Source organism: Fistularia commersonii, chromosome 34, assembly GCF_037954325.1.
Source record: "Fistularia commersonii isolate RoL2024-O1a breed Wild chromosome 34, RoL_Fcom_v1.0, whole genome shotgun sequence".
In the NCBI taxonomy this organism is placed as follows: Eukaryota; Metazoa; Chordata; class Actinopteri; order Syngnathiformes; family Fistulariidae; genus Fistularia; species Fistularia commersonii.
In genome coordinates this window covers 8,056,214-8,081,370 of record NC_141317.1, presented here as the reverse complement: position 1 = coordinate 8,081,370, position 25,157 = coordinate 8,056,214, and the positions used below count along the sequence as shown (strand labels likewise).

The window sequence follows — 25,157 nt, the reverse complement described above, 5'->3', positions numbered from 1 at the left end:
AATAGATTTATGATCTTTTGTTTATGCAAGCATATCTTATATGGATATTTAATTTTCTCAAATCATTGATATAACTGTGGATTCAAGTATATACTATGAACAAGTCCAAGTGAAATATAGTCTCTTAATTGCACACATTTTAGCGTTTAAATGAAATCATTTGATGACAGTGGATTATATCTTTAAATCTCAAGATAAAGTAACATCAGATTAAGTGGCGGAGTTGCTCCGATATTCAACATGACCACTTATGGCTTCATGTATTCAGTCAAAATTTCATGGTCACATTGGATTAAATATACGAACAAGAATGATTTAACCATGCTGCTCATTACACATGTAAAAATAAAATTTGAATTTCTCTAGTTTAATTTTCCTGGGAATAAACTATTCAGTTTATTCCGGTTGTGTGCCTGACAGCCACAAGGTTAGGTGGAATAATCCTGGAGTGCAAATATACGAGAAGGGAATGAGGAGGATTAAAGTGCAATGCAATAACTTTGAGCATCCAGGAATTGATTCATATACATTACAATAAGCGAATCTTCATTTGCATTTTTTTCTGTTTAATAAAAGATTTCTTTCCTCAACCTCTATAAAAGATAGTATTTTCATTCTCTTCTCAACTCTTTGATTCAAGCTAAAGTAGTAGCCTAAATATGGCCTTTTTCTTAAAAGATTTTCATTTGATTGTGCTGCAATGGTGCAACAAGCTTCAGAAAAAACCCATCCTTCTGTCAGACAGTTAGGTTCGCCAGTCCTAGTTTAGTCAGAATAGTTCAAGTTTTTTTTTGTGTCGAAAATCAATTAAACAATGCTATAGAAAATATCTTGTCAAAACCTCTACTGGAATAAGTTCGCAAAACAATCACTTTTTGGGTCTTCTGCTTACTTCTGTCAGTATAAATGAACCGTGGAAATACATTTTCACACTTAATTATACATTTCAAAGCAGATTACCTTCACGTGATGTAGTTAAAATAAAAAGATAGACAGGAAAAATAGCCACATAGCTGTTAGAGGAAAAAAGGAGAGGAATATGATTAACAACTGACCAACATTATAGCTTATATGACATTTGCTTTCTCGAACAAAACAAAAATCAAGTTCAAAACACCATTGCACTAAATCACACACTGTAGAACTTCCGGTTCCTCTTGATCCAAATGAGTGTGTTGGCCTTTGAAATAACAGATGGCATAATTGCTTTGAGTATATAGGTATAGAGATATAGATATAGTTTATGTACATAGTACAGTATATCTGTGGGAAAAAAAGTGAAAACACTAGCTATCATTAAATGACTACCATGCTATTAGAGTATCCTTTTTAAAACCTCTCAAGTACAACATAAATTCCTGTAGAGAATTACACTTGTTTATTCAGAATATTATTTGTGTTAAGAAAATGCTATTCATGTTTAAGTCAAGAATTTTATCTCTGATTACCGCTGATACCCCTGCTGTTAGTGCAGAAACTAAATGTGCGCTTAAATGGGAGACAAAAGTGAAATGGAGAAATAAAACACTACAGTAACATGAGTACTGTTCTTGACAGCAGACACATTAGCTGTGGGGCTGCAAAACAAGTCTGTACCGAGTAATGTTTTACTTCTTAATGGTTGATGTAGTTGTCTTCTCAGTGCCAAGTTCTCGTGGAGTTAGAAACGTGTTTAAGCTTCCTGGCATAAAATTTACAGCAAGCGACGTCTCTGGCCCCTGAATCACAAAAGCGGAGCTATTCTGACAATGACAGCCTCTTGGGTTTGCTTCGTCGTGCGGCAGAGGCAGCATTGAGCTGTTTGTCTAGGTTTGGATTAACAGCGTCTGTAAGGTCAGGGTCCTGGTTGGGTGACTGTGGTGGGCCAGAGAAAGGGGTTATGGCAGCGGGTGAGTTTTGAAGAGTGGCGGCTGCTTCAGTTTCTGTTTGGAGAGGCTCGGCCACACAGGGGCGCTCTTTGGGTTTGCGACCCCTCTTCCTGCCAGTGGTGGCACCATTCCTCACCTCAGCTGTAATCCCATTGTCCTCAAGGGCTTTACTCTTGCTTGTGGACACCCCTTGGCTTGCTGTTGCACGAAACCAATTCTAAAGCAAAAAAAAAAACAAAAAAAACAAAACCGTTACTTTTAATAACAAACAGGCAAGCAGGAGAAGGAGCAAATAATTTACTGCATGGTGTATACCCTGTCGTTGCTAGGACACATGCCATGTTTGCATAAAAGGTTATTATAAAGAATACTTTGAAAAAATCCAGCTGGAAAGCAGAACATGGATTCAACAAAGATGTGCTTGTGTTTAGTAAACTATAATTAAGTGAATGAGATCAGGATGATATACTGCCAAGATTGTTATAAAGAACATAGGCATCTCAATTCCAAACTGTCTGCGACTGTAAACTTTACATGGAACTTTTCAGTTTACAGTGAATATAAATTTGATTCTATACATAGTAAGTAGTAATTTTTGTTTTTTCTTAGCGTTTAATTTTTTCCTTTTATTCCCTGTATTGTACCTCGAATCGTTTCTATATGTGGTCATCTTTAATTTCTATTTTGTTAGCCTTTTCGTGTATTTTGGCTGGGGTTAATTCTTCCTTGATCATTGTCATCATCTGTGTCACCGTGTCCAAACAAGGGGCCTTGTCGATCCAGTTCCGTTCCTCCTTCGTCAGCTGCCCTCGCACTGTGCGCCTGTCTAACTCTATGCAACAAGTCAATTTTGTATGTTGTTTATTACTTGTCCTGCCTTCACGCTTCTCCATATTTCTGTGTTTTTCCCATTTATTTCAGTGACTTCTGCTTTAGGCATTGCTTTTTGTAACCTGCTCTTAACCCTGATTTTGCTTTTTGACAATGAACTTTACAACTCTAGTTTCTACATGTGAGTATTTCAGAGCTGCCTTTGAATCATCGAGCGGTCTCGAATACAGTGATAGAATTCTAAACCATGTGTTTACGAGACACGCGCATTGCTTTGTTTAATTTGAATTAAGCAAAAAATGGAAATTATAGTCCTGAAAGAAAAACGATTTCAAAGCTTGCTGCCAAAAGAACAGAACAGCTGACCTACCTGTGAGTGTGTCTTGCTGATGTGGTACTTGACACCACTCTCTGAGCTAAACTCCTTCTGACAGATCAGACACGTGTACTTTGCCAGTTCTCCACCACCCTGCAACAAACACATCAATAACCACATGGACCGAATGTGCACACAGGAACGGCGCACACAATTTAGCCACTCTATCTTAGAGTAAAAACACAGATCAGTATGTTGCCCCTCTTTGCCTTCAAATTAACACCAAATTTGTAACAATTTCACATGCTTCTTTCCAGAGATTTTTTTTAGCCATGAAAAGACATTTCTTAAGATCTGTAGACTTCAAAATCTCTCACTTTCTTCTGTCTTTTCATCTCAACTAGACAGCAGAGATGATGTGAAGATAATTGGTTCATACTGTCTCCTGACTCCTGCTACGACGTTTCTTCAGCAAGGTTTAGGTTTAGAATGTATGCAAGACTTAACATACATGTCAGACATAAAGTACAGTGAATGTAGCCTTCTTTGTGTTGTGGATCAGGAGCCCGGGGTCCTACTGGGTTTTGATAGCGCCAACTGATGAGGCTGTTTGACATCTAGTTATGTCTTTCCATCAATGTATTCAGTTTCCCCTTGTAAAGTAATGAATTTATTACCCTTAATGTGTTTTTGTAGAATCTAGCTGGAAAGCTGGAAAAAAAATTAGCTGGAAGAGCTTAATTTTAGAGCAGAGCTGTGTACATTTGCATGTTACATCATGCACAATTGCTACACATTTTCAACGGCCACTTAAAAACAATTATTTTCAAAGTCAGATTCCGATCTCTTTATCATCTTTAGATCATAGATCCACATTCGACTTCAATCCATTCACACAAACACACCCAAGCAAGCATATATAAACACACGCACACACAACTACTACTTAAATAATTACATATATCAGACAAACAAGTCTGGTTCAGGTGAGGACAGACCTGAGAGGGAATTCTGTGTATGTGTGTGTGTGTGAGTGTGAGTGTGTGTGTGTGTGTGCGTGTGTGACTATGTGTAATACTCTGTAACTAATGAGTCTGGGGGAGCTTAGGGTTGGTCAATTTGTTTTTACCTGGCTACAGTTAGCAAGGTGGGCTTTCAGTCCTGACACACTGGAATAGACAGCTTCACAGTTCTGAAAACAACAAAACCAAAGTGTGTTAGACAAAAAAAAAAAAACGTACATTTATGTTATAAAAATGGTTCCATATTTTAGAACATGATGTTGACTAAGCCTCCAGTGACACCATAAATGTGTTCACTAATTTTCTGTTTGTAACACCGCCCTCAGTTGAAGTTCTCTTACTTCATTGATGCAGCAGATGAAGCCCTTCTCCTTGACTTGGTTCTTCCAGGACTCTAGCAACTCTTGGCTGAAGTTAGGGAGGCCAGGGCGGGTATAGTTTAACTAAACATAGGAAAGAGAGGGGGACAGGAATGAGATTCTGGTCATTTGAATGGTTTTAATCTTACTGTGTCAGCACAAGAAACAGTATGGGGACCTGTTAATCATTTAGCCATACCACTTTCAGCTGGTGTGTTTTTCTGTGCCTGTGCAATTGATTATCGATCGGTCTCTGGCCGAGAGGTCATTTTGAAACATTTACTTGTATGTAAGGTGGTTCAACATTTATATTTAGTTTGTTGGCAACTAAGGGTATACATTATGAAACCAGTGTCATTACCCTCTTGCTGTCAGGTACCAGGTCATCCTTGATACGCCGTTTGTTGCCCCAGTCTTTGGCAAGCTCATCCTCTGCGATCTCCTGCAGGTGAAATACTGCCACCTGAGCCGACCGGCGCCTCACTCTGCCACTAGGGGTCCGTTCAAAGTCCTCTTCCAGGCCCTCATTTTTATATAACTTTTCCTTGATTTGCACAATGTTCTTGTCCTTTTCCTGGTCCTTATCCTTGGCTTCTCTTTCCTTTTCCTTCGGCTGGTTGAATGACATTTGCTCCTGCCATTCATACCTCTCAAGCTGCCTTTGCTCCTTCCTGCCTGCCGATGAAGACTCAGAGACAACCTGGAGAGAAGGAGGGTTCTCCTTATTTATGGTCAAAAACAGATAGGTCTCTTCCATCTAGGATGCTCTTACCCTCTGTTTGCCGTTGTTGTTGTTGGTGTCAGTGATACTGTCCTTGCTGATGTTGGCTGCTGTCGTAGTGGTGGTGGCTGTCATGGTGGTCGGCGAGTGTTCAGTGCGTACATGGTAGTCTCTGCCAGTCTTGGAGCGATACGACTTTCCACAGTGCTGGCATAAAAACACAGGTTTCTCATCATCAGAAAGCTCTCATCCACAATGCTTCTAGTGGCACTGGTAGCCCATCAGACTAGAGAAATGGGCTGAACAGCTCTGCATACATGTGCGCATTTGTACAAACAGTGTTTGTGTAATTGTGTAACACCAAATGAGACAGTTATTAACATTAAAAACTGGCAATTGACCAATTTTTAATTCACCTTGAAAAATAAAGTGAAAACTGAATTACATAAAAAAGGGCCGAGCACATCTTCTTCTCTCATAATTAAGTAATAGAAAGCAGAGTGTTGATGTGGTTTTCGGCAGTATATAAGGAACAAGGCATAAAAACTGAAAGGTAAAGGGAAACTTGCACATGAAGTGAGAGGAAAATGTGACATGAAAGGAGGGAAAGTTGAACAAATGGAAATAAAGGTTGGTGTTGAAGAATGAGAGAAACAAAAGGAAAAAGGACACGAAGAATGACGAGCATACCTCACTGGGACACTTGATTCGTCCCATCTGTTTAAGCACTCGGCGTAGTCGTTCTCTCTCCTCATGCTCGTCCTCCGACTGGCCTTCGCCCCACGAGGGCTGAAGGGGAACAAACATAAAGTCACATAAGCATTATTTATAAGAAGTGCTAAAGAAAATGCATTTTCCATCTCAGGGTTTCAAACTGTGCCAGGTTCATTAAATGACTTTGTGGTGAGGCTGTAACTCAACGCATATTTATGACAACTGTCAAACTAATGTTCTCACTCAAGTGTTGGCTGGTGCCAAACCCCAGCTAAGACCAGAACAACAGATGGCGGGACTACCAGGAAGAAAAAAAGGGGACACAGTACTGAAAAAAATAGGCTTTGTGAAAAATCCCAGAGCTGCAAACTTCATGTAATAAGTGAAATATTAATGAACAGAGAAAGAACAGAAAAGAGTGAGACATAGTCCAAGCTTTCCATCAAGGTCGGGTTAATGTGAGTAGTTAACTTGTCAAATCAAACTCGAGCCTACAGGCAAAAGAACAGCCACTAGCTTAGCCTTTGATTTACAATGGCAGGGGTAGAACCCCTAAAACTATTATCAGCATGTATTCTGAATGCTTCTATGACTGAGAGAGAAGGTGTGAACTAACAGCATTAGAAATTAAAGAAAGAGAACAAGCCCAAGAATCTTAGTAGAAGCAAAAGTGACCTCAAACTCAGGGCGCAAACTTGTTAGCCTGTTGTGGTTTCCCACACTACACTGGGGCTTTGCCATGTGGCTGCAATCTCAACACAATTTAAGACATTGTTGGCACAAATACATATCTGTGCCACAAATCTAAGAAAAATCAATTCAAAATGTGAGAATTTAAGAAAAAAAGTTCACATGACACAAAAAGAATAAACACAAATATTCAGACAGTCAAGGATGTAACAATAACAAAACCTTAAAGATTAAAATTAATCATTGAATATTTCATCGTAGCTGGTATATGAATACCTGGAAATGGTCTGAAACATAGTTAGTCAAATTTTAACTTTTAATGCCTTGATCATTTAAATGACACAATGGTTCATCCAATGAGCCTTCCACTAAATGGGCTTGGGAAGTCCAAGACAGCACAAGTGCACAGTGCACATGCACATGAAAGATACCTGACAGAAAGAATATAAACAAAATAAAAGAATGTACACAGTGACACGATCTGTTGCATACATATTAAAAATGGGGGAGCACACACACACGGCAAAATTCAACCACATTTCTATTAAAATGCTTTTATATATGTTGCCACTGCTTTCACTATAAAAAGAATGGGTCTATGTGTCGGTGTGTATACATATCTATGTCATGTACTCTGTATTTTTCTACTGTCTGCAAAAGAAGGAGGCAAAACTGACGGATATCTCCCAGTGAAGCCCACTTTAATCACCAAGTACACTTGTTTGAAAATATTATAAATGATGGCTCTCAGTTTGATGAAAAAATTAACAAGTAATGCAAGAATGTAAAAACGTTGTCGAGTCATAGTGCCACAAATCCGCAGGACTGAAATGCCAGCAATAAAATTGTCATAACATATCCATCCTTAGAACAAATGGCAGCGTCGAACTATTCAAATTGCCAGACAAAGGTTGCATAAGAAAACTACCATTACATTCAAGGTAGTTAGTCAAAAAAAAAAACAAAAAAAAAAACACATACATACTATGATGTTTTCGAATATACTATGAGCATGAGTCACACAAACACATTAAACCATTTGCAGTATGCCATTATAATTGCTCAACACATTGCCATTAATCTTTCATGATACTTCTTGGGTAATGTTGAATTATTCAGTAAACCTAATAGCAGTACTAATAATCTAATGCAGGAGTGTCATGATAATATCTTAATGAAGCTCTTTGCTATCAGACTTAAAACAGCAACAGAAAGAAAATGTAAGCACCTCAAGGAGAGAATACCCATCATCAATTCAAATGTATGAGCCTTTACAAACCCCAAGATAACATTTTTGGAGAGTCACAGCTAGAGATGAATATGCATCATTCAAAATGCATCTCAGCGTAGCCCATGAGAAAGAGAATTACCATGTATATGGGTATACTATATGCGGGACAGCCATCATAAACCCTGTGAAATGTGACACGGCTTGTAGTGTAAGGTTGATTTCCACGCATACTGTGAAGTGTAAGATTGACCTCCAGGAAATATTTTCTGTGACAGCTGGCAAGCATTTGCTGAATCCCAATACAGCCGGAAAGAATATTTGGGGAATCAACTTCAAAAAACAGTCTTTAACGCCATGAATTAAGAGTCCCTTTATATCTTCAACATTTGATCTGCTCTTTCTGACTTGACTGCGAACTAAACAGATATAAAATGTCATCTGGATCACAATTTGTGCCACCATCAGACGACAAAACTGAATTGGGTTCTCATGGGGGGTTGAGGAGGGATTAAAATTCACATGGCCTAGTGAAAAATGAAAAAATGTCAGGCAAAAATTTGCAGGGATGTAGATGTTTTCTCCATTCTGAGAAGCTCCAGAGTGATTAAGTGAACCACATTGTGAGGGAATACAGATAATAATTTAACAGTCTTGACTAAACCCCATTACTTTTTCCATTCAGTTGGTTTTCTGTTGTTTCAGTTTTGCAATAATTAATATCAATTAATATCACTTCCACTAAAGCAATAATGATATGCTGTTTAAGTCTTGTCTGACATTATGACTGACAGACGGTCTTGGAATATTTTCTCCCCCAAGGATTAATGAGCTGTATGATGCATGCACCTTGTTAAGACAATTTGAAGAAAGATGTATCAAACGAAGGGTACATTTAGGGTTGAGAAGTCTATACCTTCGTACTGTGTTCCGCCATGGTGTGGTAATTGAGGCCAGCCTTGGACCTAAACTGTTTATGGCACTGCTGGCACTTCAGAGCATCCTGGAGCTGTAGGATAGAAGGCCAAACACAGGATCAGATAACATTTCTATAAAAGGAAGGAGCCCACTTCTCTCACTGTTTCTCTTTATTGACTCAATCAATGCAGCCGCCTTTTATCGATAACCTAATGGAGTTTATCATTAGTGGACACCTGTGATCAAAACAACACAAGAACACTATTTTGAACCAGAAAAAGCCATTCCTCAGTACCGATCTATATACCAGATTGTTCTGATGCTGAGTCACTCTGATGTGTTGATTTTGTCAATGCTTAATGGCAGAATGTCACTTCAAGAGAGTCACAGGGGCTTTTGGATCAAGTAACTATAAAGGTAAGTAAAGGGAACATATCTCTCTGGAGACCCTGGGCCATTTGCACCACTCACAATAGCTTGTCTGAAGGAAAAGCTCATTTACCTCACTAAGTCCTGATCAAAATTGTGCAATACAAATAAATGACTGTGCACTGTCATTGAGGGAAATGAGGAAACTGTTACTGATTACTGTACAGAGCTACTGCAGAATAAAATTTCTACTTCCAATCAATGTCTGTGGAGTAAACATTTCCCAAATGGTTGTTTGGAAGCCCAACTGGGAGTGCCCGATAATAATGCAATCAGAGTTCTAACCAACATTGAAATTATAGCTGTCATTTCAGAAAAGGATTCAATGTAAAATGGCATTTGGGAGAACTCCTGTCAGCATGCAAAACCGTTATAGTTTAAGTTGTAAATTGAATATAGTTGCAAACTGAATATTTAAGGATCCGTGCTTTCTTGATAATTGTACAGGCATGGTAGAGCCATGTGAAATATGATATTTGTGAAACAGCATGAACCTCAGGTTTATTCGGACATTTCATGTTAATTTTGTTTCGATAATGACTTGCATTGAAGTCCTTCAAATTTCCCTACTTTCACTGTCATGGTTTAAGCAAGATGACAATTTTGCTCCCAGTTTGATCAACGGCTTTATTGCTCACTGACCTTCTGACAAATCTCCATGTGTTTCTTTAGGCCATGAATTGTCTTCCTGGTGACGATGGAACAGGTGGGGCATACCACTTCTCCTCGCTCTGAAATAGCTCGTTGCCACTGAGTGTCAGAAACGGGTCCTTTGAAACAGTAAGATATTACAGTCAATCAAATCTTAAAAGTATTTTTCAACTGTAGAAATATCATTGTGGCTTTTCATCTTTAAATTTAAATGGAGGAGGTATATATTTTGGAATGAATACATAAATACCATGAAATAATCCCTGCTAAGCTGATTCTAGAACCTCAAATGTATCAATTTTAAGTGGTCTGGAAAGGCCCAGTTGGTGTTCTGGCGTAGATGTGGTCGCTTTGGTCACCTAATATTTTTCAAAGAATAAACTGAAGTAGCTGTTGTGATAACTACTTTTACTTTTATTGGAATAGATGTTTTTGTCTTCTACTGACCCTTGTTGTGTCGTCTCTAATGTGAAGGCCAAAACTGATATATCTTTTCTGTTTTTGTCACTGATTGTGCAACAGAAAATCTCCCTTTTCCAAAGAGGAGACTGAAAGGACTGCTTGTGAATGGCCACTAGATAAATGCAATTAGCTTAACTTCAATTGTCCCCCTCCCCCCTGCCAAAAAAAAACAAAAAGGAAAAAACATTTTGAGAAGTAGAGAAAATTTAAAAGCATGTTTCTTTGAAGTATTAGAGTTTACAGTACATTGAACATTTGAACTGCCTGAAAACTTAAATGGCCAGAATTCCTGTAACTACTTCTTCGCCTTTCAATTTTCAGCAGAAAAGGCACATTGAAGTGTCGTGGTAGTTAGGAGCAAGCAAATCAAACACATTCGATTTGCTTGCTCCTAACCCAGAACTAACCCAAAGCAAATATAATAGAGAAACAATGGCCACAGAGTTTTCCACTAGGATGTGTTTACCCAAGCATGATAATACAAGTATTAATACTTATTTCCTTGTTTATCACATGACCAAATCCAATGTATGATCTCAATGGGCTAACAATGAACAACGATACGTTTACATATCCAGTTTAGTACTACCCCTGTAGTATAAAAAGTATAGAACATTGCATTAATGAACAAAGTGAACAAGTTTATTGTTGGTTTTGTTTTGGAATTATTCCTTTAAATGTTTTTTTTTAAGTAGGCTCCAGCACCCCCCTTCACCCTGAATGCAAAATGAGTGGTAGAAGATGATGGGTGGGTGGATGGATGGATGGATGGATGGATGGATGGATGGATGGATGGATGGATGGATGGATGGATGGATGGATGGATGGATGGATGGATGGATGGATGGATGGATGTTTTTTTAAAGGACTTACATTCCATTACACAAAGAGAGTGTATTAAAGCAGAACACTGAAATCTTTTTCCCAAGTATCAAATGTTATGTTCACCTGAACTTGTTGTTGCTGGGTCTTTCTTTGAGGACTGATTTGATGTTGGTCTTCTCTGAGTCTCTTCACTAAATCCACTCCCTTCTGGTCTTTTCACGCGTGTAGCCTTCAACTTCTCCTCTGCCTTAGTCATACCTGTGACACACAGTAATAAAAATTCAGTATACTAGTGTGATAATTGTTTTAAATGACAATTTAAATTCCCCCTTGATCAATACTTGTGCAATTCCATTAACTGTGTTACAAATGGCATTTTGCTATACATACACATTTATACATATATACATACATACGTATACACACAGACAGACACACATATGCATGTATTGATAAATTGATAGACAATTCAAATGATAGCTGTATAGACTCCATTCTATCTCTTCAATCAGCCTTCACATCAACACTAAACCCCACTGGTCGAGTTCTATTCACAGCAATATAAGCCCGTATATAATATTTCATTGCCATGTCTGACAGATGACGGTGGATGCCTTCCAATCAGGAATAATGCTCCATCCAAACTTTAGGTATTGTCTAAACAAAGAGTTCCAGAACAGAACAGAAGATGTTTCTTTGACATCTTGTGTCACACTTTCCTTCTCCAAGGAAAAGATTCCCTTCAATCAAGCAGTCTGACATAAGCTAACAACTTCTAAAGCTCAAGTTTATGATATTAAAAAGCCCTGTAGAAAAGCCATGCTATCAACACAAACTTTGTTTTGAGGGAAATGTTGGGCTTTACCTTTCAATCCAAATGTTCCAGAAATAGAAGGCTGCTCCCCAGTGAATTTCTTAGGTGTTTTCTGCTTCCGTCCTGGCTCAAGAGAAAAACACATGACATAGAAAGGTCAAACAAATGCTGAGCAATTTAGTGTAAATATGGTCCGTTCAGAACTGCTGTAATCTTACTATGCCTCATTCGCTCTGGGTCTTCATCGGGATAAGAAGGAGGGGGGCTACCCCCCTCACTTTCACTGCCCCCTGCATCGGACGATGTGCTTTGGGACTGCGACTGCTGAGCCTGAGGCTGGACTGACTGGGATTGGTGCATCTGGAGCGGATGCTGACCGTGGCTGTACTGTTTCCTCTCAGTCCTCTGGTGGGCTAGCTCCCCATTCTGAGAAGGGGTGGAGACCTCGTGGGTTTTTTTCACTTTGAAGAACACTGGAGAGAGGGGACTGTTCTCCATTGGTCTGAAGTCACAGATTGACAGAAGATTTTAGGACAGTCATTACTAGCATTTACTACAACCACAATGGAAGCCAATCTGGTAAATCCCATGCACCTTTTTGTGGTACTGGACTTGACCGGAGTCTTTTGAAGTTTGGTCTGCTCATCCTTGGGCTCCAAACTATATCTGTCTGGGTGGTTCCACTGCTTGTGCTTCTGCAGGCGTACCTTTGTTGCAAACACTGCCTCACAGTAGGGACAGGCATGACTCTGCTTCTCAACCACAGTGGCCTGATACAAAAACACAGACATGAAGACAGGGTTTGTAGAGTTTCTTCCCCAAATAATTAGAGTACGAGCATTCATGATACTTCCATTGCAATTTCTTCAATATCTTATGGTAATCACGTTGCAAGTAAATTCTCAAAAATACTACATGTTCCTACATGGATAAAGAGAGCAGATATTTGTAACTCACGCCCTGGCAGCGTTGATAGTGGTACTTGACGCCATAGATGCTGGGAAACTCTAACCAACAGCCTGAACACGGACATTTAATCCTGGAGTGGCGTTTAAACTCTTCTTTCCATTGTACTATCAATTGGGACTGCTCAGGGGTGAAAAAACATAGTTGACTGAATGCAAGAAATAGCTATCCTAATATATTTCATATTAATCTGGAATATTTAAACAAACATCGAACAAAAGATGGATACTTACCGGGATGCTTCTCAATTCTTGCACATCTGCTTTAGGCCGCCCTTTCCTCTTCCCCTCTGCTGACTCATCAAACAATGGACCTGGCAAAAATTGAGACAAGAAACCATTTCTGACTAAGTACAAAACAACACAGAGATGGGAAAAAGGGGGTATAAAAAGACTACTAAAGCCAGCGTATCAGTTTAGTACTGGTTCCTATTGATCACCTGTGGAAAAAAGTATATAATATACACACACAATTAGGGGGGTGCATGTTGTGAGAAAATAAAGCAGGCATATGCAGGCATATGTGTGAGGGAATGAGAAAGCAAGTGGCACTGGGTAAAGGCCTTCTGTTGAGCCAGATAAATCAGCTATAAATCACTAGTGCCGGTGTGAACCTCTGACACAGCACACAGCAAACCCACTGCCTCAGCTGTCTCAACTTTCCCCCTCCCCCTGCTTCTCAAGGCTACTTCTTTCCTCTTTTCTCACGCAATGTCCAAAAGCTTCAACACTTCCCTTTAGCTTCATCAACCATTCTGGTGTCATTTGTGTACATCTGAGGACTGCCAGTACACTGATATATTATGTATTTTCCTAAGCTACAATTTCGCTTGTGAATTCTACCTAACGCAGTGCTACAAGCAAGGGAAGCTGCAAAGAGACAAGGATGAGTGTATGTAAGGATGGGGATAAGAAAGGGAGGAGAGTGGATCAGAGGATACTGAGGAAGAGATGAGAGAATTGCAGGGGTGGATAACTTCTACCTCTTACCAAGCAGAATACCGAATGATTCTGCTGCAGGTACAAGCCCAGCTGCACTCTAGAAAATGATATATCTCAAAAATGTGCACTTAACTTCCCAGCATTGATCTGGCAAGACCTGATGGTCGCAATGAAACACTAGACAAAATAATGCATCCAGTCATTTCAGGTCTAAAAAAATGTCAATGGGGTGTATTTGAAGTCGTTATGACACTCCTTTGTTGTGAAGTTGAAAGCGGCAATGGTCTTGGAAAGTCTCTCTTTTAAGTTTGTTTCACTTTCCAATGCTGAAGAACATGACACTTTGACTGCCAAGTCCTTTCTTCTCCTGCAGACTCATTGACAAGCAGTGACAGGATGCACACATGAATTGTGCAGACCATTTGTAGCATTCCCAAACTGGATCAGAGCACATTGTGTGCCTGCCAGATTGTAAAAATGGTTGGAGGGTGGTTGTTTTTTTTTTTTTAATCAAGCAAATGAATTGATATTCTGTGACTGATGCACAAAAAACATCTCATATTGACAAAAGAATAGTTTCAGGTACAAACATATTGATACTTTTAATAGCTATACAAAAGTTTCTGCACATAGCATTCCTTCCTACTTTATTAAACAGTATCAAATGTCATTTAAGACCACAGGCACAGCCATGGACTGATCCATTCCACCAAATAAATCCCAGATAGTATGTCATATTTTACTTCAGAATAACACTGATAACGTAGTAAGACAAAAAATCTAAGGTTATATAACATTAAAAAAGGGTTAGAAAAATGTTACCAGCGGTAATTGGGAATAAATCTTGACAATAAAAGTAAAGACAGTCATAAAAGCATGCAAATCACAAAATAACTATACCTAGGAGTGTTGTGTCCATGGATATGAGTGTATTAATATCCTTAAAGCAACAGAGGATTTCTTGATTAGAGGTTTGGGAAGCAGCTGGTGAGGTAAAGCAGCCACTGGTGCAGCTCTTGTGCTCAAGAGGAAATTGAGCATGCATTCTAATTCCTGTCTAAGAAAATAAAGGTCTTGTTAAAGAAAGTCATAATTAATGAATTCTACTCTGGAAAAAAGATGTGTTCTTGTTGCTATGGGAATGGGATCCACTTGTCTTAGTTATCAATATCAGAAGCCGCTTTCCAGCAAGCGGAACAATTAGGCCCACATTCAGTAGGTTATAATGAAAATAGGCATTTGCACACTGCTATTGCACTCTTTCTAAAATGATACATCTTTAGTGAGGTGTGAAATGTGCACACAAAAAATATTCAGTGTATTTTACTCGCTTTGCTTGTGAGTAACACCGTCGCAAGGATCATCTTAGAATGAAACAAAGCAGGCCCATTGTGTCGAATCAAAAACCCCGTTCTCAGACACAAGCCAAGGGAATAAAACAGCTGTTCATCTAATGTCAGAGTATGACTTGCTCCCAGCTGTCTGCAAGTGTTTCTCCTCACTGGCTAAATCTGAGAGAAGAGAAGAGAAGAGAAGAGAAGAGAAGAGAAGAGAAGAGAAGAGAAGAGAAGAGAAGAGAAGAGAAGAGAAGAGACGCAGGAGTGCTGGCAGCTGCCTAATGATCTCAAATAACCTCAGAGTTCTCCTAGCTACGCCTGCAATAGCTCCCCAAGTGCAAGGATGCACACATGCTCGTACACACAAACGTGCGCACACACACACACACACACACACACACACACACACATGCACAAAAACACACACACGCACACATACACACAAACAGTCATTTGTTTTTCTCAACAACTACACACAGGAGCCTTTGTCTGTGTCCCCACAGTAGGTTGAGACATACTATAGCTTTGAGAGACAACACACATACACAAATGCCACTCTCCACTGACATATCCTCATCACTTTTCCAATCTCAAAGACAATAGATCGAGAAACTGATATATGTGTACACATTGCCAAGAAAACATCCCCTAGGTGTAGCCATCACAAGTGCACACGAGCTATCATGACTAATGCCTTATTCGGTGACTCTTGCCTCTAGCAATGTCTCCATCTTTCACACCTTCGCCGCTTAGTGGCATATCATCATATTATCTACTACATATGTACATACATGGTACAGCCCTTCCCACTATATTCACACCTCACTTTGATCGTATCCCTGTAATTCCCTCACAGTAGGCCCTGAATCCAAACAATGTGTAAGAGGAGGGGTGCAGCTAGGCTACAGGTTTTACCTAGGAGATGCTAAGTAACTAAAAAGCCAGTTTCACTTTTGCTTCACTCTCGCTGTCTCTCTACCCTCTATATCAGGGGTCCCCAAACTTTTTCCTGCAAGGGACAAATAACTTTTCCCTTCTCTGACGGGGGGCCGGGCCAGTTTGTAACAAAAAGTGTGACGATCGCAGAGATGTCTGAATGTTAACATTTATTGTTTCCCAGAAAGCCAAACGTAACCAAAAATTAACCCTTTCTGGGATCTTGAGAGGAAACTACAGGGCCGTAGTATGGGGACCACTGCTCTACATCCTTATCTCATCTCGGCATACTTTTTTGTAACTCTAATCCTATGCTTATCTCTCGCGTATTGTATATACACCATACAGACATTTTATTCTGACCACTGACAGGGGAGTGGGTGAAATATATAAGACAGTCAGTGAACACTTTTTTTCCCCTCCATTTGATGTATTAGACTTTGAAAATACATGAGTTTAAGGTTTTAATTAATTTTCAAGGGCTAAAATGTGGTGGGTTGATGAATGGATAAATGCATCTGCTGAACTTCATCGCCTATCCTGGTCTTCAGAGAGCGTCACCTCCCAAAATGAATCCAAGAGAAGATAACTGGTTAACCAGCGACGGGGTCACGTGTGGCCAAGGCTAACTGATGCAGGGGACAGAGAGGAATATTCTATGATGCCTGATCAGTCAGAAGATGTACTTTTACTCAAATTGTTCAGTTTTATTGCTAGTTCTGTGCCTTTGTGTATAAGTCTGTGTCACAGGAGACAATGTTACAATGTCCTGTGATGGGAGTCCATGCCACAATTGCCCATAACTGTTTGGTGGCAAAAGACAAACCCCATCTTATCAGGTCTCTGGTTATAAGGATATAGCTTATCAGTGTACATCTTTGACCAAACATATAAATAGCTAAATCAGGCCGGTATGTGAGTGATCATTTAAACTAATTAGTAGCATTGCACTCAATAAACAAATCACATTATTATATTGCACAATTGTATGAAGTAAAAAATAGATGATTTCACATGAGGGATATCATAAGACACTGGAAAAATAAAAACATATAAAATGGCATCTTCACTCCTACAATAATTTGATGGACTTCCATATTCCTCAGTTCCATGCCTATCAATTATTTGAAACCCAATTTATTATGCAATGCCCATTTTAGTAAATAGCCAATACTGAGTGACACCCAATCACAACAGCTGGATGACTTCCCTAAGTATGTTGAATTCAAAATTAAAGCCACATGAAATTAAATGCAAACCATATATTAAGGCATGTTGTGGGACACACGCTGCGCTTGGAATTTCTTTATGCAACAGCACATGCAATATATGTGAACCAAACAAAGAATGCCTGCTCCAGATTGTTTGCGTTGCCCTCTTTATAGGCAGTGACTCACCAACTCAATCTCTCCCTCTTCTTTCATTTCCCTATACTCCTTCTCATCTGCCATCCTTTAGCTTGCCAAATGAAGGTGTAACAAAAATAAAAAAAAGGAACACAGCACTCGGTTGAGTGATTCAATGTCATCTCAAAAGGAAGACTCATCAATCTATATCTCTGCTGATATTTTTTCAGTGTTTCACCAATTTGAGAAACTCAACCTATCAACACACTAAGGATTGGTTGGATGACCAGGACCCCTTCACAGAATATGAAGCAGTAGAATTAGTAAGATGAAACAATGATGATAATTACCAGAGGAAGCAGAGGTGAGTTTAAAAAAGATGAAATGGAGAAGGTTGACAATCTGGATTTATCATATGGATAAAAGGACAATGAAAAAAAATGAAGGAGTGTGTGACAGAGAAGGAGAAAATAAGAGGAAGGCAAGATTGATGTCCCTCAAAGCAAATTTGTTTTGCCAGTAGATGGCAACTGTGGGCTGACAATGCTGCCCCACTGTGAATGTAGCTGGCTGTCAATTAAAAAATTTCAGCCCTGTGTGTACGCTTTGTTTTAGGTGATGTATATACTGACTAAAATTAAAGGTACATCTAACCCATCTTCACGGAATTTACAAAACAAATAAATAAGGGTGTACAAATGGAATCATCCTATACACTTACTATGCCGCTTCAAAATCACTATAGAAGCAGCGCCTCCCATCACAGAGGATCTAACTCCTCTTACATGTATTACGAATGGACAGTATTTTCTGGAACGGGTTAAAGCACAGCATGACTCTTCAGTGACAGAGGGCTGATCTTTATATATGAATGCACATGATTTAGAGTATCTCTAAATCTCACTCCAGCCAAACAGAATTTAGGTGAGACTTGTTTCGCAGAAAGTTTTGCATTTAAAAAAAAGAAAAAAAAATGCACGCTGCATTTTGGTCAGCTGTTTGGCCAGGAACTTTTGTTAATTTCAGTGGCAGCCATTCTGTAGCATTAAATTTAAAAAAATCTCTCTTGTTGTTTACTTTATTCTTTGGGTACCAGTAGCAGTTGCGGGTAACCGACCACTCTTTATTAAAGCAAAAGTTCCATTGATTTCGGACAGGTATATTCATTCATTTACATATGAACTGTTTTCTGGACCCCAGGAAGAATAGTTTCTGCAACGCTCCAATTAACCGACATCCAAATTTGTAATAATACGCACCATAAATTGATACACAACATTTGCTGTAGTACACGATACTCAACGCTTTATACATTTCATTTTTGGGCTCCATTGCCAGTGACCAACTGGTAATGGAGACATACGTTCATGATCAGAGACCACATGTGCAATGGGATTTATAGCTTGAGAGAAATCCATTTTCATCAGTATCAAAGTTCTTCAGATTAAAAATTTGCAATCTCACGGTTAAATGTGGCATAGACCTAAAGGCTGTGAACAGATGCTTAACCAACAACTTGGTTTCATATACTTCTAAAGTTATCTGTTTTGGCAACCAACAATTTTTTCATGCAGTTAAATATTCATCATGGAAAGAGGGATGAATAGTGACCAGCAGGAATGGGGCAGATTATGTGGTAAATGGTAGTCTGAAAAGGACACTGTGTACAAGTGGCATAGAATGAGCACTGAAAAACCTCCACAGGGAGCCTTAGATATTGATGTCTTTGTTTGGCCAAACTGAGGCTCACAGCCCCCGTAGGACACACAGGCCAGTGCCAGACTCATTATGATTATCACCCCAGCATTTCTTCTCATCAAGCCAGTCACTGATGACTAATAAACTAAAAGAGGCCAAATTTAAGAATATGACGTGCTGTATAAAAAGGCTACGCTTTGATATAGATACAGCTGTAATTTCCATAACAATGTCTAGATACAATTGTGCGACCCTTTGCTAAAACAACTACACTTGATTTACTTTCCAAATTCACCAATATTGGATTATAACACACATCTAATGAATTCTTAGAGAAGGACTACCACTGTGACCATTCATTTAACAGTGATAGGTCCTGTGTGTGTTGGCGCTCTTCTATTTCCCTGAAGATATGCTCTGTTTTTAGAAAATCTCATTAATGTCTCCCCATTTACGATGTTACCGACAAAAGATTCCATGAAGGCAAGGGAAACCCCGGGAAAAAAAAAAATCACAATAGAGCACCTTTCAAAATCAAAAAAGGCGATTCTTCAACTTTAAAATGATGAAATGTAGATTTGTAACTTGAGCTTGGCTCAGATACAAACAGACAATTATTGCTGTGGTATTTCTACCTTCTACGGTAAACTCTTAATTATCAAAAAGTTAAGCAAGTCCACTGTGGGAATCGACGACAAAATAGACAAACAAAAACCAGGTAGTCTTGAGATATCTGCAAAAGTTCTGTAAGAAATAGGATCAAATGTCACTGGTCATTGCTTTACATCAGCTGTATGCAAAACACTGAGATGACTCATTACTGAATCTATGCCAAAGGTGTTTCCTCCTCAAAAACAACTGAGCAAAGTTCAACAGAAACACTGCACTAGTTAATTTAAAAACAACTCATGTTAACAGAGTAACTGTGTAAAAAAAAAGTAAAGATAATGCATTCAGAGACTGCCATTAAAACTCTGTCATGCAAATAAACATTATTGTACCACAATAAAGAGACAAACACATTAACCGGAAACTGAACACAATAAAGCGTTGGAGCGCATACTGAGAGCCTTAGAGTGTTCACAGTAAGGCAGATACTCAGACGGTGACATAGAAATAAAAGCAATACAGTAAATTGATTTGCTAGTCTGGCCTATCCTCCCCTGCCTTTACAACGCTGTCTGGCAGAATAACTTGCGTATTACTGTTCACTTTAAGAAAGCACATGTTTAACTGTATGTACAATACACAGACATTCACTCTACACGCACCCACACATGCATGAAAATCGAACCTTGAGGGCAGACTATTAACATGGAATGAAAACAAATTGAAGCACCTTAGTCTTGTACCAGTTTGCTGTGTGTGTGTGTGTGTGTGTTTGTGAGAGAGAGAGAGAGAGAGAGAGAGAGAGAGAGAGAGAGAGAGAGAGAGAGAGGAGAGAGAGAGAGAGAGAGAGAGAGAGAGAGAGAGAGAGAGAGAGAGAGAGAGAGAGAGAGAGAGAGAGAGAGAGAGAGAGAGAGAGAGAGAGAGAGAGAGAGAGAGAGAGGCTATTTTGTAGCAACCAAAACAACTGGGTCATATTAGAGCAGCCCCACTTTTCCAAGACTGCCTGACTCTATTAACAAAATCATGATGATGATCTGCCGGTTTATTGGATTGAAATATAATTCTCCAGTTCGACTGTTTCCATAATCTTCATTCTCTATCCAGATGGCTTGGGGTTTCACCCATGTCAATGCTTGGCAATACTTGTTTGTTTGGTTTTGTCACTGCAAGGCAGTCTGAGGAAAAAAATCAGTAGTTTCCAAGCACTGCTGTGGTGTGAGGAGTAGAATTACATTGAGGTTGAGGAGACATTGTTTCTTTGCAAAATATAACTCATTCAAAAAAACTAACGCTATTCTTTTTTTGAAATGTATGTTGACCAAATTCTCGAGAAAAAAGTTACGCCGAGAACTGCCTGTGTGAAAAAGTTGTTAAAAGTATAAAAAAAATCCCATATCTTGAAGTAATATGACTTTGTTTGTCCGTGGCATTAAAATGCAGCTTGTGTGATTCATTTCAAAGGATACAGATCTTTGTGCTGAATGAGAGTAAACACATGCCATTACAGCCTCAAAATGATTCTCTCGTGAACGCTTGTAATTTCACTTTCCCTCTTGACATATGAATATACAGATTGATTATTCCAGTTGCAAAAGCCAAATGTGTTAAGGCAATTCACTTCAAATGCCAAGTATGCCAAATTTCAAAAGAAGTAATTAAATAAATACATAATAGGTCTAATCCTGGCCACATTCCTGGCCAACCAAAGCACTCAAGTTTTTAGATGCATGTCTAAGTATAATAATAATAATATTAATAATACAAAGTTGTTGGCACATGAACGAGCTACATATTTCTGCCTAAACAGAGGATGTCCACTGAATACATATTCCCTCAGTGTGGCTTAGGTCACATTCAAATTTGAACAGCTGAAAGATTCACCCACATTCAGTCAGGACAATTTTTGAGTACATTCTAGGTAGTCTGATCTCAATGTCTCTGTTATTCAACCATGGGCAAGCTATATATTTTAGTTCAAACCGTATCATGTTCGTATGCGCAAAAAAAATGTGGGTTTGCAAACAGATCTCTCAATTAATACAAATAAACAAATTACTTATGTTGGAAGACCACATGCATATTTATGCATAAGAACAGCAAATATCCAATCCCCAGCATGCAAGAAACTAGAAGCAAGTAATCTAAACGGTACAATCCAAACCTGTGTTCTTTAAGCAAAAGAAACACAACCTAGGTCTATGTAAACAGCCATCGATGCAACCTCCATGCTTCTATGGTGGATTCCCACAATCTCCTAATTTAAAATTTTGTGCAGAAACATTTAGCAGCTCCAATATTTCCATTGAAAACTGCAAAAAATGTCACTTACCATGTCTGTTGTTGTTTTCAGGGCCTGGTATAGTCCTAGCAGGGTCCTGGAGATGCCCAAACCTAGACGTCCGGACCCTTGACAGTCCTGATGACGACTGCTTCCCAAGCCTGGGGCTACTTGGGCTCTCCATGTCTGCAGTTGTATTCGAAGGGGTACAAACAAACAAGAGAGATCAATATCTGGAGGCTGCTCATTAATCCTGATCCATTACTTGTCAAAACATTATTAGCAATGTCCACTGCATCAATACCCTGTGATGATGCTGTCTTCTTGATCTACGGGTTTTTTTTGTTATGTCGGCCATCCGTCCTATTGGTCTGAAGGTTATTTAACTGCAGGCAGAGTCATCAGCTGTAGTGGTTATGAGGGTGTGACCTTCCATGTTTCATTTCAAATCAATACTTTCACTTCCATACTAACTCCATGTTCAACCCTTTAGATTAAAGGTGAGTTCAAGAAAGAGATGGGCTAGAAGTGAGGGTACAAAGCTGTTGTCTGCATCTCCTTATAAAAAGGTCAGACTCTCAGCAACAAAGTTTCTTGCCTCCAGATAGTAGTAATATGCTATGGATTTCATCAACTATCAGCGATCGCAAGTCACATGTCTGCATGCTCAACAATTCCCTGCCAGGACAGAACCGTCTAATGAATGAAAGCTGACAATCGCTAATTATGCTAAGTGAGACTGATTACCATTCAGAAATAGACACAATCTTCTCTTAGCACACAATTATGTCACTCCTTTAACAAATTACAGCAGAACACAATGGGTCACTTGGACGGGGCCACTCAGTGTCTGTTGACACACCATGCCATTGACTGTACATTGAATGATGATGGCTCATTCGCTAAGCAATAATATACCCAGTTTGATGCTAATATATGTTGACATTCCAGGCATAGTGAGAAACTGTATGGCGCAAGTGGCCAATATATTGTGCACAACAGTACATGACACCCTCCTGTTTCTTCGGTCAAGGCTGATGTTTTGGGATCTGGGTGGTCGAACTTCACCAGATGTTTACATAGGTGCAAATGCAATAAAACCTTAAAGAAATGTTGTGTTGGGTAAAGTCACGGACAAATTTCCCCCTTACTTGTGGTGATCACAAAGCGGCCATTGGTTTGGCTGAAACCTCAAAAATCCTGCCACGGATGACAAAATTGTCCCGTTGGATGTCAGTACATTCAAATTGTTTTGGTTTTGCTGTTGCTGCGTGTTTAATTGCTACTATTAATATTTTAGAGTAAATGGTCTCAACTTATATAGCACTTTCACACCTTGCGGTGTCAAGCGCTTTGCACTAGATAGCATTCACCCATTCACCACACACAGATGGCTGCATAGCTGCGATGCAAGGTGCTAACCAGGCCTTTGCGATCAACTTGGGATTAGGTGTCTTTGCCCAAGGACACCTGGGAAAGACACTGTGCTGTACAACCAGGATTCAAACTGCCAACCTTCCTATTGGGGGAACCAACAGTTCACATAGTGAACTGTGTCAACATTTGTTTAAGCAGTGTTCGCAGAACTTATGCAGCTTGCTGAATTAATTCTTCATTATATGCATTTAGCAGCATGATGGCAGTAGTGTGTGTGTGTGTGTGTGTGTGTGTGTGTGTGTGTGCGCGCGCGCGGGGGGGGGGGGGGGGGGGGTCCTTAAAAAGATCGAACACACAAGTAAACAAGAGCAATGCATTAGAACACACACAGCTACACACATCACCACCACCACCTCACACAATCTGCTGACAACCCAACCTGGAGGTAAGTAAAAGCCCCACACGTGGACCGCTGCCACGCCGTGTGCGTCAGCCACACAGGGGTTACAGAGTTCTCTATTTATGAGGTTGAAAGAAAGAAAGAAAAAAAAAACTACACTTTCCCCCCCTCCCCACTGATCGGCCACACCTACCTGAGCTTTCGGGCGGTCACCCAGCGCCTAGGGCCGGGGTGGCACCGGGTCACCCAAGTGAAGGCGGAGGAGGAGGAGGAGGAGGAGGAGGAAGGGGGGTCAGGAGACAGGCACCAAAGTGGGCGTTTTTCCACCAATGTTGTGTTACATGGCATTCACACCTGCTGTGCGTCAACGGCCGGTCAGACCGGGGCAAGGGGGCCTGGTGAAGAAGCCGCCGGTCCGCGCCGTCGTCCTGTCCCCCCTCCCGCTCTGCGGGCGTCGACGAGATGGAAGAAAAGAGCAGGGCAGGGAAATTACAAATCCGCCTGTTCATGAAAAAAGATATCCGAATTACTTTCGTCGTTTTCCCAGCTCCGGTTGTCGCGTCCCCCTCCTTTCCAGCATTAATATGTAAAACCACGAGGCACTTCTTCGACCCCCCCCCCCTTCTTGTCAAACACCACGGAAAACACTGGAAATTGCCAGAAATAAAAAAAAACGTAGGTCCCGTTCCCCTTGAGATGAAAAAATATTTAAAAAACAGAGAACAGGATGGTTTATATAGGCAGTGAAGCAAAATGGCGACTTTATTACGAAGGAGGAGGAAAGAAGGGGGAAAAAAATCCTAGCGCTGGCTGGAGCTAAAAGGGAGGCACGAAAAAATATATAGGCGATAATTTCGACGTCAGTTGGTTAGAGGCGAAGAAAACGACGCGAAGGAGGGGGAGGAAGAAATAATAAAAAAAAAGAGCCGAGACACCAGAAACGTCGGTCGGGTTCCGAACAGTCCTCGGTTTCTTACCTCGGGATTATTTCGGGGTTTTATACGGACATTATCTCGGCGGCCGTGTACAGTATTACAGTAGTGTGTGTTGGGTCACGCGCGTATCCACTCCACCTTTGACAGTTGGAACTACAGCCTTGAGGCAACTTGCGAACTCTCGCGTTATTATTATTATTATTATCGCGATATTCCACATCGTGCGCATTAATACCGAGATTTTCTCTCTCCCTCGCTCTCTCTCTTTTTTTCGTTCCGCCTCGTCAAAGTCGCTGTTGCGAGAAAACGGCGCAGGGATTTCCTTTAAAAAAAAAAAAAAATCAGCCCCCTCGAAGTATCTCGGTCTGGTTGGTGATAAATGTGATTTCGCCGGGCTCTCCTGGCGGTGGCGGTAGGTGGGGACCGGCTAACGCGACCGAATCAGACCCAGAAAATGATTCTAGTCCCGGTTGTAGCGGGCTACCC

The 25,157-nt window shown here is 40.0% G+C and overlaps 1 protein-coding gene across 4 annotated transcripts; it reads right to left on the bottom strand.

The window, feature by feature from the left end:
- Nucleotides 1-1,363: 1,363 nt before the first annotated feature.
- znf512b (zinc finger protein 512B) lies at nucleotides 1,364-24,825 on the bottom strand. 4 transcript variants are annotated; one of them, XM_086141503.1, is made up of 19 exons: nucleotides 24,714-24,825; nucleotides 24,091-24,181; nucleotides 23,930-23,956; nucleotides 22,011-22,145; nucleotides 13,048-13,127; nucleotides 12,806-12,934; nucleotides 12,443-12,618; nucleotides 12,067-12,350; nucleotides 11,900-11,971; nucleotides 11,158-11,292; nucleotides 9,739-9,866; nucleotides 8,666-8,758; nucleotides 5,808-5,906; nucleotides 5,169-5,324; nucleotides 4,758-5,096; nucleotides 4,379-4,480; nucleotides 4,145-4,207; nucleotides 3,070-3,168; nucleotides 1,364-2,085 (listed from the first exon to the last, which is right to left on the bottom strand). In XM_086141503.1, exons 4-19 carry the CDS (start codon nucleotides 22,141-22,143, stop codon nucleotides 1,738-1,740), a joined length of 2,436 nt encoding a protein of 811 aa, XP_085997629.1. In that variant the 5' UTR covers nucleotides 22,144-22,145; nucleotides 23,930-23,956; nucleotides 24,091-24,181; nucleotides 24,714-24,825; the 3' UTR covers nucleotides 1,364-1,737. The 4 variants fall into 4 exon arrangements, with proteins under 4 accessions (XP_085997629.1, XP_085997632.1, XP_085997631.1 ...); XM_086141506.1 differs by lacking the exon at nucleotides 12,806-12,934; XM_086141505.1 differs by lacking the exon at nucleotides 23,930-23,956.
- Between the last annotated feature and the right edge of the window lie 332 nt (nucleotides 24,826-25,157).